The 18,572-nt window shown below is 44.1% G+C and overlaps 1 protein-coding gene and 1 long non-coding RNA gene across 3 annotated transcripts in view; both read right to left on the reverse strand.

The window, feature by feature from the left end:
• Positions 1-925: 925 nt before the first annotated feature.
• On the reverse strand, positions 926-13,311 carry LOC115542821 (heterogeneous nuclear ribonucleoprotein K). Of its 2 annotated transcripts, none has more exons than XM_030355254.1 (16): positions 13,098-13,311; positions 11,986-12,076; positions 11,347-11,447; positions 11,170-11,226; positions 10,080-10,123; positions 8,315-8,387; positions 7,655-7,768; positions 7,117-7,245; positions 6,434-6,747; positions 6,078-6,131; positions 5,366-5,405; positions 2,457-2,472; positions 2,236-2,268; positions 2,062-2,129; positions 1,799-1,968; positions 926-1,423 (listed from the first exon to the last, which is right to left on the reverse strand). In XM_030355254.1, the coding sequence occupies exons 2-16, from the start codon at positions 12,044-12,046 to the stop codon at positions 1,393-1,395; spliced, it is 1,305 nt and encodes a 434-aa protein (XP_030211114.1). In that variant the 5' UTR covers positions 12,047-12,076; positions 13,098-13,311; the 3' UTR covers positions 926-1,392. The 2 variants fall into 2 exon arrangements, with proteins under 2 accessions (XP_030211114.1, XP_030211113.1); XM_030355253.1 differs by lacking the exon at positions 13,098-13,311 and adding an exon at positions 12,490-12,753.
• A 4,042-nt stretch (positions 13,312-17,353) lies between these two features.
• LOC115543135 (uncharacterized) overlaps positions 17,354-18,572 on the reverse strand; it is a 1,525-nt gene continuing 306 nt past the window's right edge. Inside the window, exons 1-2 of the long non-coding RNA XR_003976670.1 lie at positions 18,223-18,572; positions 17,354-18,104 (exon numbers count right to left, since the gene is read on the reverse strand). The exon at positions 18,223-18,572 is cut by the window's right edge and continues 306 nt beyond it. This is a non-coding gene — a long non-coding RNA (uncharacterized LOC115543135). The remainder of the gene's footprint in view (positions 18,105-18,222) is intronic.

Raw genomic sequence — 18,572 nt, forward strand, 5'->3', positions numbered from 1 at the left:
TACATGCAAAATGGTTGAACAAGTTGTCATAATGTCAAGCATATTTCTATACATTTCCATTAGACTTTTTTTTTGAATTGGTAAATTGCTACCAGGTGAATCTTGATTTCTCTAAAGAAGGGAAATGTGTGAAGTGTTAGATCAACCAACGATCAACCAGTTTACTGGAGTAGCTCAAAGCTGCATCTCCTGAACCATGAACTGGCAAGTATATATATAGCTGGAGCACAACACAAATTTACATTGTCTGAGAATTTGTGGCCCAACAGACAGGAACGTCAGGAGGTGTAGGATTAATGCACTGTAATTCCTACAGCAATGCATGTACAGTTTACCCTAAGGAGATTGTCCTATGTTCACATTTCCTGCAATGACATGGTCTGTCAACAAATTACAGTACAAACAGTCAAAGCGTAAATGTGAATCTTGTCCAGTCTCTTGCAATCAATCTCCCACATACACTAAGGTGTAACTTAAAATTTACAATAATTGTCTTCAAAACTTTAGCCATGGTTTACATCAGAACATCCCTCCAGAGTACACTGTTATATTGACAACATGACTAAGCAATTTGACTGTCTTATCCGTACACAATGACGCAAGGACTTGTCATTTTGATGGCACTGACATGTTCATTGACACAGATATTTACTTTTGAGAAACAAACTAAGGATTTTGGGCAAGAGACTTGCTTTTGCATGAAATCCATGGTGTTTTGCTATTTGTACGAATTGTTTTGAGAAATGCACTTACTGTTTTGCAAATTTAAATTCTGATCTGAGAAATGTACCAAAGCGACTGAGAAAAACTGTAAATCATGTCTATTTTTGTGCATTTTTTCCTAAACATTCAAAAGAATTGTGTTAGAAGAATTGTTGGTAAAAGTATGGAAATCGATTTCTCGCTTAAGATATACATTTAACAATTGGTTGTTACTCCTTGGTTTATTTAAAAATAATTACCTCATTAAAAAACCTCATTTAAAAAAAGAACGAATCAGCTCAAGGTCTTTTGAGAGTGTACCAAATAATTTGGAGAAAAGCTAAAATCCAGAAAATTAAAATGACATTCTGCTGTACTGGAACACAGCGGTGGCACAGGGGGTGCTAGGGCACACGTAACAAAATAAAACAAGGTACCAAACAAGTGAGTTTACTCCAATTACAGTACATGGATCCAGTAAAAAAACAACTAATAAAGTAAAATGAAAACATCAGCACAGAAGGTGGAGGCTGGTAACTTGACAGCTGGGAAACTTGACGTAGCAGACCATTTATGATGAAGAGGAAGGGGCAACGTCTATCCCAAACAAAGGAATAGGTTGAATATGGATAGAAGAGCCCAACAGTTATGGCAGTATTGCTTCTCCTTCCCCCCACGTCCTTGGTTGTCTTAGAAGAACCGTCCAGAGAACTGCTTCACACTGTTAAAGCATTTAAAAAGGGGAGGAGGGAAAAAAAAATACATTTTAGGAACTCAAGAGTTAAAAAGCTGCTAAAAATTAAACATACACTGTGCGATAATACATTGAGATTACAGTGTATTACACTGTACCTTCATAACCCTTATTAACAGTTACAAATACGTTTTTTGTAGTTCACTTTAAGATCTACAGGTTTAGTAGTTAACCGGCAAAAAACACCTACTGGTTGTCTCCATTATGTGATGGGATTCAAGGTTAAAAGGTCAAACGTTCCACATCGCTTGTAAAGTAAACAAGTAGTACAAGGTAAACTTGAGTACAAGGTATGGCTCCCACTGCCAGCCGTCTAAGAAGGGCACCCCAGTGGTTACGTGCCTGTTCTGTAGGAGGAACTGGGCGTTCTGGATCTGGTCCTGGGTCCCTGTGATGGTGATGATCCGGTCCTCGGAGCCCTCTAGTGGCTCATCGATCTTGATCGAGGCCCCCGACTCTGACCTGATCTGCTTGATCCTCTGGCCCCCCTTACCAATGATAGACCCCGCCAACTTCAAAAGAAATAGAAATGCTGATGATTATTGGGGGATCTTATTTGGTGGACGGTATTTCGTCAAGAGAGTCAAAGGGTTCTCGGGACTAACGTCTTTGGGGATGGTGACTTGTGTGGTGACGACTGGTCCACTCATGTCCCCGTAGGAGCCCCGGCCGCCTGGGCCAACACAAGGACCAGACATAGAGGAAACCTCAGGGAAATGTCCCCTTTTAAAATACACTTCAAATAGTGTTGATCCCTAAAAATACCAATATACACTGACCAGGCTGAAAGGGTTCCCAGTTGGCATTGCGGTCTATGGAATAATTGACAAAGAAACATAACATGAGAAATAAGGATGACATCTACAATACATTTATTACCAATAAAAAAACATACAAAAAATAAAGATGGGTCGAAAACAATTAAGGAAAGAGTTTCTGTGAACTAAATTAATAAATAAGCATTCCCAAAGTAAGCAGGCACTAAACATATCACACTCACCGTGAAAACCCCCACCCTAATTCAGGAGCCATGGAAGAAAGAAACAACAAAAGTTAAAATTAAAACAAAAATTCATGACAAACCTCAATAATAATAATAAATAGGAGTGCAATCAGTCTGCAAAGATATATTCCCAGCCCACATGCACTGCTGACCCCCGCGATTTGCGGGGACATGTCAATCGGGGGTGAAGAGATAGGCCTCCCGAAGCTATTTAGAGTGATTCTGAGTCATTGATTGACAGAAAAGGCTGTTAATGTGTGATTTTGTGCCCCCTGTGGGTGAAGTGGTGCCTAGCACTAAATTGACATTTTGTTGTAATTGGTGACGTAATTGATTGAGCGATTAACACAGAGGTAAAAAGGTTTAGGGTGCAAAATACGGCCTGTATACAAAGTAGGAGAAGTGTGCCTCATTGGGGGCTGATCGGCTGCTCGTTTAACTTTGACCGCGAATAATAGCCCCGATGGATGTTTGAGGGAACCAAAACTAAAGTTAACGTAAGTAAATTGGAGCTCGTACCAGATTCTATTTTTATACAATGAGGACAGTCCTTAAGCCACAAAAAGATGATCTCATCATCAAAAAAGGCCTAAGAAAATTCCATCCATTAAATCAAATTGTACTACAAAAGTGGAGTGCAGAACGCTAGTAGGGCATGGAGTAGATTTATTATACAGCTGTTTAACATTATATTATTGTTGTGTCATTTAATACAACATCCCACATCATCCTAATGAGATGTGCATCACTAAGTATATAGACTGAGTACCTGACATATATGGATCCCATGCATAAGGTAATCAGTCTGATGCATGGGGAACCCCACACATCAGGTAATCTTTGAAACCATGCTTACAGGAGACATTGAAATTGTAGAGATTAATATTTGACAAAAGGGCTGCCCAAGGTAGAGCAGGGATAATTATTAATTTTTACTTTGAAGGAGAGAACTCTGAGGTCAAGGAGCGGTTAAGGAACACACACACACACACACACACACACACACACACACACACACACACACACACACACACACACACACACACACACACACACACACACACACACACACACACACACACACAACACACACACAGTGTTGATATAAGTGGGTGTGTCCGGAGTAATATATTGACTAAGGTGAGGTCAATGATCAACCCATTTCCTTTCTGCTGAGACATTTATAATTCTTTACAAATATACATGCATCACTGCTTGGGTAGTTAGTGGATTACCGTATTACATAAGCCATTACCTGTCCAGAATTACCCGTCTAAGAGTCAAATCAAGTTCAACTAGTTTAGCCTCTCTCAATCCATCATCATCTCATGAATTGCTGCCTTGTTTATTCACATTGAATACAATGATTTGATTAACACCATCCACCAGTTTGGTTACCCTTGCTGCTTTCCCCCAAAAACGATTCACTTGCAGTTTGACCTAAAAAAGATACCGGCCCGTGCGTTGCTTTTGTTTCACCTTAATTTGCTAGCCTTTCTGATCTCTGGACTACGTACTTAGCTGCTCTACGGTAACCAAGGATACAACCGTTGCCAGGCAACAGCGGGCCTAGACAAGTGTACATGCCCAGTGTCCTAGCCGCTGAGCCGCTACTACAACACAAGAAAAACAATCCTGGTTCTACTGCTCCCTCTCTCCTCAGTCCCATGCTACAAACTAGTAACTTACACAGGTAAACAACTCATACTACTACAAACAGCTGGTAACTTACACAGGTAAACAACTCATACTACTACAAACAGCTGGTAACTTACACAGGTAAACAACTCATACTACTACAATCAGCTGGTAACTTACACAGGTAAACAACTCATACTACTACAAACAGCTGGTAACTTACACAGGTAAACAACTCATACTACTACAAACAGCTGGTAACTTACACAGGTAAACAACTCATACTACTACAAACAGCTGGTAACTTACACAGGTAAACAACTCATACTACTACAAACAGCTGGTAACTTACACAGGTAAACAACTCATACTACTACAAACAGCTATTAACTTACAGAGGTAAACACCTCATACTACTACAAACAGCTAGTAACTTACACAGGTAAACACCTCATACTACTACAAACAGCTAGTAACTTACACAAGTAAACAACTGATACTACTACAAACAGCCTGTAACAAATAAGTAATGACCTCATACAACTACTAAAAGTTTGTAACTAACAAGTTAACACTTCATATATTACTACAGACAGCTAGTAGCTTACAAAAGTAAACACCTCATACAAATACAAACAACTAGTAACCAACACAATAAATCACCTCATATCACCACAAACAGCTAGTAACCAACACAATAAATCACCTCATATCACTACAAACAGCTAGTAACTAACACAATAAATCACCTCATATCACTACAAACAGCTAGTAACTAACACAATAAATCCCCTCATATCACTACACACAGCTAGTAACCAACACAATAAATCCCCTCATATCACTACACACAACTAGTAACCAACACAATAAATCCCCTCATATCACTACACACAGCTAGTAACCAACACAATAAATCCCCTCATATCACTACACACAGCTAGTAACCAACACAATAAATCCCCTCATATCACTACACACAGCTAGTAACCAACACAATAAATCCCCTCATATCACTACACACAGCTAGTAACCAACACAATAAATCACCTCATATCACTACACACAGCTAGTAACCAACACAATAAATCACCTCATATCACTACACACAGCTAGTAACCAACACAATAAATCCCCTCATATCACTACACACAGCTAGTAACCAACACAATAAATCCCCTCATATCACTACAAACAGCTAGTAACTAACACCAGTAAACTCATGCGTGTCAGCAGGTGGGGGGGTAGGCGGGCCCGGTGAGACTCACCATGCCTTCGTAGGGCTCTCCCAGCCGGCCTCTTCGGTCGCTGGAGAGGAGAGGGGAAACACAGGGATGAAGCCTGGCCAATCATAGACCCACTGCTGTTTACTAAAGACCCACTAATGGTTGCTGGTTACTATTTCCTACTACATTTCACTTTTATCGGAGGCCACGTAGAGTGAATTCAGATTCATTTCGTTAAGGACCAGTTACGGTTAGGCAGTGAGTATGCCTGTAGTTAAAGGTGTCTTATTGTACCACCAGGTGTGAGTGTGATTAGCCATTACAAACCGTTTTGGAAAGCAGCCTCTTCTTTCATCACAAGTGGGTGTGTCCACCTAGATGTATGTTGGATAGATCCGTCTACCAGCCTACCCAGTGGACTGTAGCAAACCTTGCTCTTCTATCCGTCACACATCTAGGTGGACACGCCCACTTGTGATGTCACATAAGGCCAAATGGCTTGTAACGGCAAATCCCACTCACACCTGGTGGTATAATATGTCCCCTTTGAGGCTGTGGACATGGGAGACAAACCTAGTCCCCTTTGGCAGGGCATCAAAATCCCCTTCCCCCTACCCTACTTTACAGATGACCATTGACGAGTTCATCTGACCGGCGCCCAACAGTGGGGTCGAGGGCATCAAACAGCGTTTGGCTGAGGCTTAGGGGCAGGTGTAACATGCTCAGCCCACGTGAGAGGCATCCCCGCGCTCACTTGTTTCTGTCATCCATGCTGCCGTGGTAGCCTCCGTGGGGAAACCGGTCTCCCCTGGGAATTGACGGCACACGGAAAGAGTTGGGAATCACAAAGAGAGACATGAAAAGCAAATGGTGCACTGAATTTAGGTTTCATCGGGACAGAGGGAGAGAGAGAGAGAGAGAGAGAGAGAGAGAGAGAGAGAGAGAGAGAGAGAGACAGAGAGAGACAGACAGACAGACAGACAGACAGACAGACAGACAGACAGACAGACAGACAGACAGACAGACAGACAGACAGACAGACAGACAGACGGAGACAGACAGACAGACAGACAGACAGACAGACAGACAGACAGACGAGCGCCCCCTCACCCTCCTCTGGTCAGCGGCGGGGGGGGCAGGGGTAGGTTCCGCGCCCGGCCCCCTCCGGCGACCCTGCTCAGCGGGGGAGGGGGCGGGGGCGGGCCCCGGCGGGGGCTCATGTCCTCGTACTCCCGCCGCGGGGCCATCGGCGGCCGGTGGGGCGGGGCCATGCGCTCGAAGACCCCCCTCAGGGGCCGCGGGGCGAAGCCGCCGCCCGGGGGCCGCCGGCCACGGTCCTCGAAGGCGGCCGTGTAGCCGCCGTAGTCGTAGGTCTGGTCGTAGAAGTTGGGGTCGTAGGGCTGCGTCCGGCCCTTGACCGTGGCCTGGGCGAGGCGGAGCGACAAGAGGGTCAGGAGGACCCCGACCCAAAAGGGTCCCAACAAAAACGACACAGGGACAAAGCAAGCATCAACGCTGGACACTGTGTGCAGACGCGCACCGACAGAAGAGCAATCGCTCCTCTCTGGGTGGCTGTTGAGAGCCGCGGCGTTCGTGTAAACCAGCCGCGTGTCAGTGGTGCGTGGCTTCACCTTTTAAGCACTTGGCGTAGTTGTTTATAGGTCATACTCTTGTTTATGTTTTCGCTTTTTAATGTTGAACTCGGTCCATGTTCTTTGCTGTGTTGCCTCCCCTCGTTAAGCCCCTGCGAAGACGCTCTATAAATACAGCCCTGATTTGATTGGCCCAGCTACCTCGGACACGAGCTCCATGATGACCTTGATGCACTCGACGACCTGCTCCGGCCGGCCCCCGACCAGCACCACCCGGTCGGTGGAGTGGGGGCAGCACTCCTGGAACAGCTTGATGGAGGTCTCCGTGTTCTGGGGAGAGAGAGAGAGAGAGAGAGAGAGAGAGAGAGAGAGAGAGAGAGAGAGAGAGAGAGAGAGAGAGAGAGAGAGAGAGAGAGAGAGAGAGAGAGAGAGAGAGAGAGAGAGAGAGAGAGAGAGAGAGAGAGAGAGAGAGAGAGAGAGAGAGAGAGAGAGAGAGACAGAGACACACACACACACACACACACACAGAGAGAGAGAGAGAGAGAGACAGAAAGAGAGAGAGACAGAAACAGACAGACGTTGAGACAGAGTGACAGAGAAACAATGTACGATGCCCTGATCAGACCAGCCAATAATAAAAAATAGCTTTACCAAATTTACAGATTATCTCCAATATTTCCGAAAGACATTCTGCTGGTCAGAAAATCAAAATAGAGTAACAAAGGAACCATGTTTTTACCTCTCTCAGCTCTTTAATCTTGGCCCCCTTCACCCCGATAATGCCCCCGGCCATACTCTGATGGATCAACAGGCGCAGCTCGCAGTCAAAATCCATCCCGCTGTAATGCTGGTACTAGAAAGCAGAAGGAAATGTTCACAGGACTTGTAACTTGGCCACTCGATCGCTGGGTTCCCCTGGCAGCCTTGTATGGCTCACCACTGCTAACCGCATTGGGATACATTCAATTCCGGTTCATTCAGTGCCTTCACATGCACAGCGAATACACGGTTAGACAGAGTCACCAGCAGGTTACAGTGGTTTCCCAGTTGTGGGATATTAACACACTCATTAACTCGTTTACATGGCCACTAATGGGTTACGGAAGTTCGATTAGCGACGGACGGCAAATCCAATTGTACATTCATTGCTTATACTGATGACAGAACGGCTGCATACGAAACCACACAGCGAGTACGTTTACATGCACATCGCGTTTCGGATGACATCCCCAGTGCGGCATATTGTGATTGTATGTGTATAACATGTCAACGACCAGAAACCTGGTGAGGACAATTATTCACAACCAAGCGGGACCGAGATGGAACCAAGACGACCGCTAGGTGAATAAGGACCATTGGGCAGAGTGTGCAAACGCAATGAATAACCGTAATCGCTCACCTCCTCCAGAGTAGGGATGATCTTCACCAGGATGTCTCCTATTGTGTCGATGTTGGCGTTCACACTGAGGATCCTGTCAGGGAGACCAGGCAGGTAAGCAAACATAGCAAAAAAGAAGAAAAAACAACTTGTAGATAATCTAGATCACTGATAGGAAGGCTGATTAGGCAATCCAAAAATACAATTAATGTAGGTGGGTGGGTGAGGAAAGGGGATTCAGACAGTTTTTTATATTGTATATTGTAAACTTTACACACACAGATCTGAAAAGGGTCCCAACAGTAGACTGGTCAGTTGAGCTGCCGACATGCATTCAATAATTAAACATGTAAAAACGAATAAATGTACACAGGAAAGAGAGAAAGCTGGGGACATGGGCAGCTGTATCCCTGGGATACCACGCTGGAGCGTAGAGGAGGAACAGCAAGAGGACCAGGAGAAAGAGGAGCAGGATCAGGAGGAGGGGTAGGAGGAACAAGACCAGGAAGACGAGGAGGAGGGGTGGGAGGACCAGAACCACAGAGACGAGGAGAAGGACAAGGAGGGGGATGAGAGGACCAGAGACAAGAAGAAGAGGAGGAGGAGGAGGAGGAGAAGGGGTAGGAGGACCAGAACCACAGAGACGAGGAGAAGGACAAGGAGGAGGGGGGAGAGGACCAGAAACAAGAAGAAGAGGAGGAGGAGGAGGAGGAGGAGGAGGAGGAGGAGGAGGAGGAGGAGGAGGAGGAGGAGGAGGAAAAGGGGTAGGAGGAGCAACAACAGGAAGAGGGGAGGACTAGGACCAAGAAGAAGAGGAGGAGAACTGGGATCAGATAGAAGATAGGGATGAATAAGAACAATAAGAGGAGGAGGAGGAGGAGGAGGAGGAGGAGGAGGAGGAGGAGGAGGAGGAGGAGGAGTAGCTGTCCCACCACCAGTATCTGTGGGCATTAGGGGGACAATCCAAAACAGAAAAGAAAGAGAAAGAGAAATAAGTGTGGACACGCTTCACTCAGTGTCGGGGAAGAGGAGACTATGGAGTCAGGGAGGTGGGGAGTGGCTGAGGCAGAGGGTTAGCAACAACGTGACAGATTAGCACACTGATCTGACCTGATGGGAGGGGGGGGGGGGGAATCTGCGCACAAGGAAATGAAGAGACATCGACAATGAGACGTGACGCAGCTGGGCAGGCGGGGGGGGGGAGGTTGGTAAGGAGGGAGACGGAGTGGGGGTGAGGCAGGCTGGTAAGGGGGGAGACAGGAGTGGGGCTGCAGGTGGTAAGGGGGAGACAGGAGTTGGGGTGAGGTTGGTAAGGGGGGAGACAGGAGTTGGGGGGAGGTTGGTAAGGGGGGAGACAGCGTGGCGTCCATAAGAGTTTTATCCGGACTAAATGATCTCACTGGAAAGAATAAAAACTAAAAAAAGGACAGCTGTGTTTGGCTCCAAACGGAAAGAAAAGGCTGGGACACAAGATGGTACGATCCGCTCTCGAGAACGATCCAAAGTACCGGAGTGGCTGCAAGGCGACCCCAGTTCAACAGAGACGACAGAAGATGAAATGGGGAAATATAGAATTGTTTTTTTTTCCAAGTCGGGGAGAAGGTGGGTGAAGGGGTTGGGGATCGAGGGGGGGGGGGGGGGGGGGGGGGGTTATCTACTATACGATGTAAAATACAAAAATATAACAAAGGCGTTCAAATGCTAAGAGAATGCAGGTAATCAAAGAGACAAGTGTGTTTCACTGTGCTAGTCAGGCAGTGAGGCATCGAACTGGTGGGGGACATACCGCTCTGGCCCACTGCTGTCTGGGACTGACACACTGGCATTGTACTGGATGGGCCGAGGTGGCGGTGGTGGTGGTGGTGGAGGAGGAGGAGGAGGAGGAGGAGGAGGAGGTGGTGGTGTTGGTGGTGGAGGAGGTGGTGGGTGGTAGAGAAGGAGGAGGAGGTTGGCATTGGGCATGGGGCAAACCAATCACGAGTAGTCATGGTAAGGGGCAGGTGGTTTATGGGCGTGGCCAACCGGGAGTGTCAGGTGGGCGATCGGGGGCAGGCGCAGGTTGGGCCAACGCAGAAGGGGGCGTGGCCATCCAGATCAGAGGCGGAATGGAGGAAGGTGGCCGAGAATAAACCAAAATCAATTAAAGTAAGTAAGATGTGGGGGGGGGGGGGGGGGGGGGGGGGGGGGGGGGGGGGGGGGGGGGTGGAGAAGGAATACATATTTATTTGAGTTCACGAGTTATTGAGTAATATTAAAAAAGGGGAAATTAAAAAAAAGTTTGAGGATTTAACATATGAAAGGGTACATATTTGATCGAGTCAAAGATGGAGATATTTAATCCATATAGATCTTGCCAACCATTCCGTTTAATGTACTAAAGGGGTCTTGGTTGAAGAGGAGTTTTGCACATCTTCCAAGATCAACTGTACCATTGAAGCTATTGTTCCACTGTATAATTCAAACAAATCCTCATCTACAAAGCACCTGAAGAACAGTCGTGTACAATATGGTTCAGGGAATTAATGGATTCAAGTAAATGAACAGTACTTTTACCCGACAGCGCGTTGTTAAAACACTTTCTTTTGAAGAAATAAAATGTTTATTTTTTTATAGTTCATATTCTTGTTCATGTTTTGCTTTTAATTTAAAACTTAGTCCATGTTATACACAAGCGAAATGCAATGCAATACAGGGCAAAACAACTTTGGTTGCAAAGAAAAATGTCTTCCCGATAATCTAAAATAAAAAAATAACTTAATCACTATATACGTGTGTATGTATGTATGCGTGTGTAATATATAAATATAGATATTTATATTTAACACAGTAACCTGCACCAGCTGTCGAGCCCCATACAACGCCATCTGTTTACTCACATCTGTACGAAGGGCTTTGATATTCTTGCCACCTTTTCCGATCACAGCTCCGGCGTTCTGCGGAGAGACGAGGAGGGTTTCCCCTTTACAAGCCAGACTGAAACAAAACCAGAGTGTAGGTGTGTGTGCTCAAGAGAGAGAGAGTAGGCGGTACGGATCCATCCAGAGCTTCTTTACTTTGCTCTGAAGCAGCACCCTGAGCTCCAACATCTCGTCCGTGTTACGGGAACGCTTGAAGGACGGGTCGTCCTGCTCCATGGCCTCGGACAAGCGCTCGCCTGCGGGGTGAGAGGAAGGAGAGCAGTGCTTAAGAGTGGAGGACGGACCGCTGCGTTGTGCAGGACGGACAGCGTTGACATCCAATGGGTACGCATCGACACATTGGTCAAATGCCATGACATTACTCTAAGCCGTCTTCTGGAGGAATACGGATATAACGTGAATTGTAGGAGACCAAAGTGGATGAAATAAGATCTCTAGGAGATGTAGCTGTTGCTGTAAAAGAAAATAATTTTCCTATGCAAGGTCAAAAATAGAAGCAGGCAAAGAAGAGCACTCATTTTAGAGCAGAGGAGATGCCGTGGGGGGGGGCACACCCACTGACCCCACTAGGGTTTGGCTAGTCCACCAGTCTCTTAACATTCTGTGGGCAACTACAAATGTGTAAACATTTCAAAAACCTGGCTGCCGCCCTGGTCAGAAGTACATTTTATTTTGGCATACAATAAGCATATAGGGATAGTCAATAGGTTGCCAGACATGCCAGAAATATGTGGCTTAATAGAGAAATATTAATAGATATAAGACACATTTTACCATTTGTGTCAGTGTTGCTGAATGCAGTCTCATCTTCCATATGATTGAGGTCTTCCTCCATGGTCTCGTGTAGGCAGTGGAGTGAAGGATCCTGTCAACAACAGTTGAAAATTAGCCTGCTTGCTAACACTGGCACATTTACAGAAATGTAGATTAATGTGCAATTTCCTTTAAATAAATAAATGAAATGAACAAAATGTACACGATGTTATTTCTAGACGCAAGTAAAGGAGTAAAAACGAAAGAATCCGAGACTCCCTTCCTGCTTATAGCTTGAACTATCTTAATACGATATTGAACTTGAAAAGTACTCATGACCAAAACACAGCCTGAAACAAAGGTCACATCAGTGTTGAGCCTGGTTACTACTACTACTACTACTACTACTAATTTGACTAACTAATGAGATTCACCGCATCTATGACAAACCAAATCACATGTCTGGATATATTCTGCTGATAATCCATATGTCATAACCTTTTATTAGACAGGACAGTCCATTACCCAACGTGTTGTTATGTTTAGCCTGCCCATGGTAGCTATAGCCACCAAACGCGCTGGTGTAAAACTGGAGAGCACTATGGCAGGAGATGAACTGTCTTCACAAACTGCTCTGGGTAATAAATCCTTCATCCTAATCAAAGATCATAAGCGCACTGACAACAAACTGGCATTAGCCTTAAGGCCACAGTCATCTGGACGCGGACAGCCTCGCCTCTGCCTCACAAGGCGTGTCTACTGTACACGTTGCTACACCGTACACAGAATACACAGCTACCTACTAGTATTCAGAGTATACAAAGCTACTGAGTACGCACAGCTACACAGTATACAAGGCTACACACAGTACACATAGCTACACCGTACACACGGCTACACAGTACACACAGCTACACAGTAACCGTTATACACAGTAACTTTTACACAGTTATACACAGCTACACAGTGCAAAGCTACCCAGTATACAGTACAACCAGCGTTACACATAGCTGCACAGTATACACAGCTACACAGTACTACAGAAAGCTACACAGCAGAAACATAGATTGTTTGTTTTTATAAATGATTCTGAGTAAATTATGTAATATTTAAAAGTACATGTATAAACCAACCTGCGGTAAAATCACGTCCACCACGTGATCTTTTCCTATGTTGGACGTCAAACGCGTGGAGCTACGTAGGTACGTTCGTTTCGTTGGGGTCTGAAAACGTGGAATACCGTTCGGTGTGAGCCTTTACGTCAGCGAAAACGGTCCGCACGGAAAACAGAGCATGTTGTTCCGCGTCTAGTGGAGCAAACCGAGCGCCGTCTACATTGATATCAAACTATCCCCCAGAGCACGCCTGCTGCTCTGATTGGACAACTCACCGATGTCAGTTATTGTTGGGAAAGAAAAGTTAGGGGACTTTCAATTGGGATGGAAAGTTCCCGATATTTCCGGACGCTACCAATGTTTATATTATTGAATGGTATTTCTCTCTGTCTTTTATCGATTCAATGACATTCATAAAAGTATTATACACTTAATTCTTGACATGCTTACCTGCTGCTGTTGGTTTTATACAGATGGCAAAGACCCAGGTAATAAATGTGAATTTGAAAAAAGCCCTGAATCAGAGCAGGTGTTTCCAGCTGTTAAGAGTTATAATTAAAATTTCTCGTAAAACATAATGAGTTGTCATAAATTGCCAGATATTTTTTAGCACAATTGGGCTAAACATATCATCAGTTGAATAGCGTTTGAATAAACTGGAAAATGTACATTCATCCTAACCTGTTTATACAGTCTGGTCTTAACGGAATAGCCTTTGTTATTGGAGAACCAAATGTGGCTCCAGATAGACTCCTTAACCCTCATAAGGTGTTCGTTTTTTTGTTACACAGGAGGTGCTGCTGGGTCTGGTGGACCCATTGCATTTTAGGCCTTTTAATTCAACATAATCAAACTTTTTTTTTTAAATAATCACCAAATGGTTACTTCAACCCAATTGCAAGTAATATAAACAACACATATGTTAAATTTGTTCCCTTTACCTTTGTTAAATCACATTTATGAATAGAGGTGCCACTCGTTTTTGTTTATTTTCGTATTAGCATGTAATAAAATAAGGAAATGCATCATAAAACAGGCATAACTGGGAAATTATCAACATCATTAGAAATTGAAACATACTCAATAACATCTGTCTGAACAACACATTAAAGCCTTTGAACACAGCAATTATACGTATATCAGTCTATACCACACATGAGAGGCAGAGTCTCACTGTGTGTGTATTGCATATGTATTTTTTGCACTGGTTGCATGTATATTGTGTTTTATATTATTATGTATTATGTATATTGTGTATTTGTCTTTTACGTTTCGGAGCTGGCTGATGCTGATCCTCCTCTTCAAACTCAGTGTCAGACTCAGAATTTTCAGAAATGTTATCCTCACTTTCTGAAACTGTTTCCTCTGCATCACCATCAAAACCCTCTGTCTCTTCAAATATCAACTGTAAAGCAGTCTGAACAGAGAATAGCTTTGCCATCTTGATCAGTTGTGGTATGGAACCACGCTGACAGAGCTTTTTTATAGTGTCAGATCCCCAAGCTTGGTTCCCGCAAGACAGAGGGTGAAATGTGTGGGAATATGGGTGTAGATAGTGTTGGGTGCTCCAATGTTGCAACCTTGTGCGGGAACAGTGGGTGCACACTGTGGGTGCTCACCACCAAGGGCCCATTCACCTGCTTTACTCTCCACACACACACACACACACACACACACACACACACACACACACACACACACACACACACACACACACACACACACACACACACACACACACACACACACACACACACACACACACACACACACACACACACACACACAGAGGAGAAAGGGAAAATGAGGGTGCACAGAACCTATGATTTCCACACTTAAACTAGCTAGTTCGGGTCCACTGGACCCGAACACCCTGTGTGTAATATAAATGTGATGGGGGTGTATACAGGGGGGGGTCCTTGAAAATGTTTTCTGATTCATGTTCCTCACAGAAAATGAGCCAAAGCCAACGAATCTTAGTTCAAAAAAATAATTATTTGTATCACTTTTATATAGCTAAAAACTGAAAACGGGTCCCACAGACCCGAACACCTTATGAGGGTTAACCCAATAGTGAACAGAGGAGTTATATGCAGTGGGCCTTCTACTTGACTGTTGAAAATTATATATTTTCAGGCTTCCTTGAACCCAACTTGGCAATGAATGAATATATATTGTGATATATGTGTTGTTTGGCAGTCCTGGCCATATGCACTATACATTACACTTGGTTTAATTATTATGATTAAATATATTCATAGTTCTGATCAAAGTCCTATATTGAGTCTGAATAATTGAGAGAATGCAAAGTATCCCACTTCAGTATTTTCCGATGCAGAATTATAGAATGGATAATTTTCATATTAATCAAAACATATAGCCCTTTTTTCATTGTCCTGAAACTGATCGATTTATAATAGCATAATATCTTCTCTATGACTTATATCATGATTGCCAAATGCAGTTTATTACAACAATGCAATATAAATACAATATTGTTACACTTGCTTATTGTTCAACTTAAGACAAATAGACAAATTATTGTTTCGAAGGCCATGTTGTTGATTTTACTTCATTCCAAACGATGCCCATGCACCCCCAAATAATCCACATACATAAACACACACGCACACACACACACTCACACACACACAAACACAATCGCACAAACACACGCACACACACACACACACACACGCACACACACACACACACACGCACACACACACACACACACACACACACACACACACACACACACACGCACACACACACACACACACACACACACACACACACACACATACACACACACACACACACACACACACACACACACACACAATCACACAATCACACACACACCATCACACTCACACACACACACACACACACACACACCACACTCACACTCGCAGACACATACACACACACAGACACACACACACACACACCATCACACACACAAACACACACACACACTCACCACACTCACACTCACCACACTCACACACACACACACACACACACACACACAGACCATCACACTCACTCTCACAAACACACTCACTCACACACACACACACACAGACAGAAACACACACAGAAACACACACACCACACTGACGCACACACACACACACACACACACACACACACACACACACACACACACACACACACACACACACACACACACACACACACACACACAAACACTTGGAGATTCAAATGGTTGAAATAGGGGGGCCTGAGAGGTCTTACTAATCCCCCTCACCCCATCACCTATCAGTTTGGAAGGTGTCCATCTTGATCTCTTTTCAACAACGCCTCCCTTTTCCCACTGTGTTTTTTTATGCTCTTTTGAGATGTAGGCAAGCTCTCATCCTTCTATAGTCTGGGGTTACCATGGGAACGGTAATAATTCAGTTCTTGATGTTTCTAAAGCCCTGCGTACATATTTTCATCTGCATCCATAGCGACACTTGACATTGTCCGCGCTGTTTATCAGAAGCAAGTCACCATAGCGACACTAACCATGCAGGCGGTGTCACGGATCATGTGTCCTATCCGTCTGTGTTTTGGTTTTATATTGTCAGTGAATTTTAGGAATCTGCCCCTAGATGATTTATCTCATAAGGTTTCAACAACATGGTCTATGATTTGGCAGCTCTAAACTTGGAGCAAAAACAGGGTTGGATGTTATAGTACTGAACTGATGTCATGTATGCAATTATAATTGAATGGAAATGTTATATTGCACATATAAATGTATTATTGTAAATCTAATCAAGGGTATGAATGACTTGTTCTGCATAGACTGTTTTTATATGAATGCATGTATTAACGTTGATTTTGACGCAGCAATATTGTGCAATAAAGCTAAGCACTCAAATGTTGATGACTGAAATCCTTTAACATCGTCCAATGTAAGGTATTGACCTTCATAAATGGCCAGAGCTAATGCTTAGACTACATAGGTCTTTTATATTGATGACATTTACTTACAATGATTAGTAATTTGATCATAAGGCACAAACAATAGCCTAGTTAAATCAACAGGTATTCTGTTCATTACAATGTAATGCAAGCATCTTCTAAAAAAGAAACAAATAAAAAATAAGACGTTAAATAAACGTGATGGGAAATATATTTTGCATGCCAATTCAGTTTGTTTAACCTTTGTGTCGTGTTCGTTTCTCTCCCCCTACTTTGGTGCTCCCGGTCAAATTTGACCTGCCTGTTTTAACTGCCCTTACAATAAAAAAACAATGATCATTGCCAAATTTTATTGAACTCCCTTTTAACCTGTAAACAATGCCTCAGACTACTGGTTTACATGAATAACTGCAGTGAATAGGAGTTACAATAGGAATTATTGTAAAAAAAAAAAGACTGAAAAATCCAAACAGAGACCAAATTCACAGAACATCAACATGAACACATCGTGTGTGTGTGTGTGTGTGTGTGTGTGTGTGTGTGTGTGTGTGTGTGTGTGTGTGTGTGTGTGTGTGTGTGTGTGTGTGTGTGTGTGTGTGTGTGTGTGTGTGTGTGTGTGTGTGTGTGTGTGTGTGTGTGTGTGTGTGTGTGTGTGTGTGTTCAAACACAGGAGTGGCATTTTGCAATCAGGTCGCAGTGTGCCTTGCAAACGTATGCATCACATTTGAAACATGTAAGACTTGTCTCATTGTCTCTAGGGGCACAGAGCTGGCATCTCTTCCATTTCTGCCCCTGTTTTGGGGGGAGAGCGGCCAGGACAGTGGCGAGGGCTTGCAGACTCCTCACCAGACTGCCATAGGCTGGTGTGCGGGGAAGGTGCTGGCGCAGGTGAATTAGAGGAGTCACTAAAGCTTGCCCAAGCTCTGCCAGGAAGAGTCTCCTCTTGAAACATTTCCCCTGATTCCAGACTTGGTCAATCGCTGACCACACCACATATGCATTACATGCCGACACATCAAGGATGTTGTGGAACACTGCCACAGGCCAACGAGCTGTCATTCACTTGCAGGTGTATGTACCAGTAAGCTGCAATGAAAGGAACAATGACTAGATTTGAAACAATATTGAATCTTGAAGTCTTGCACAACATGTTTTACATGAATACAAGTAAATCAAATGCATGACAGATGAAAATATACATTACCTTATCAAGGCAGTCAACGCCTCCTTTGTTTCTGTTGTAGTCCAGGATGATCTGGGGTTTCCTGTGCTCTGCTTTGCTGACAGCGGCGTATTTGTGTCGAGCGCTCATCAGGATGACATTCTTATTTTTCTTGGGCAAATATGACACAAGACTGTGTGTGCCAGTGAAAGCAAATTTGGATGATAGTGCATTTCTCCCTCTGGTCGAAACCAGTGCAGGGGGAAGTTGAGGCGTGTTCTTCCTCACTGTCCCCCCATGGTGAACTTCCTTTTCAGCAGCTCCTGACCAAGCCCATGTGATGTGAAAAGGTTATCAAATGTGATGTAATGCCCCTTGAGACCGGCTCTCAT

This window comes from Gadus morhua, chromosome 4 (assembly GCF_902167405.1).
Source record: "Gadus morhua chromosome 4, gadMor3.0, whole genome shotgun sequence".
In the NCBI taxonomy this organism is placed as follows: domain Eukaryota; kingdom Metazoa; phylum Chordata; class Actinopteri; order Gadiformes; family Gadidae; genus Gadus; species Gadus morhua.

Bases quoted from the DNA above. Each gene is read 5' to 3' on its own strand.
- LOC115542821 (XM_030355253.1), bottom strand. From the start codon at position 12,618: ATGAAGGATTTATTACCCAGAGCAGTTTGTGAAGACAGTTCATCTCCT. The intron at 11,448-11,985 runs GTAAAATGTGTC...CTCACCCCGCAG, and splicing joins CAGCAACACTGACACAAATG to GCGAGCGCTTGTCCGAGGCC. The intron at 6,748-7,116 runs GTAGCTGGGCCA...CGCCTCGCCCAG, and splicing joins TCATGGAGCTCGTGTCCGAG to GCCACGGTCAAGGGCCGGAC.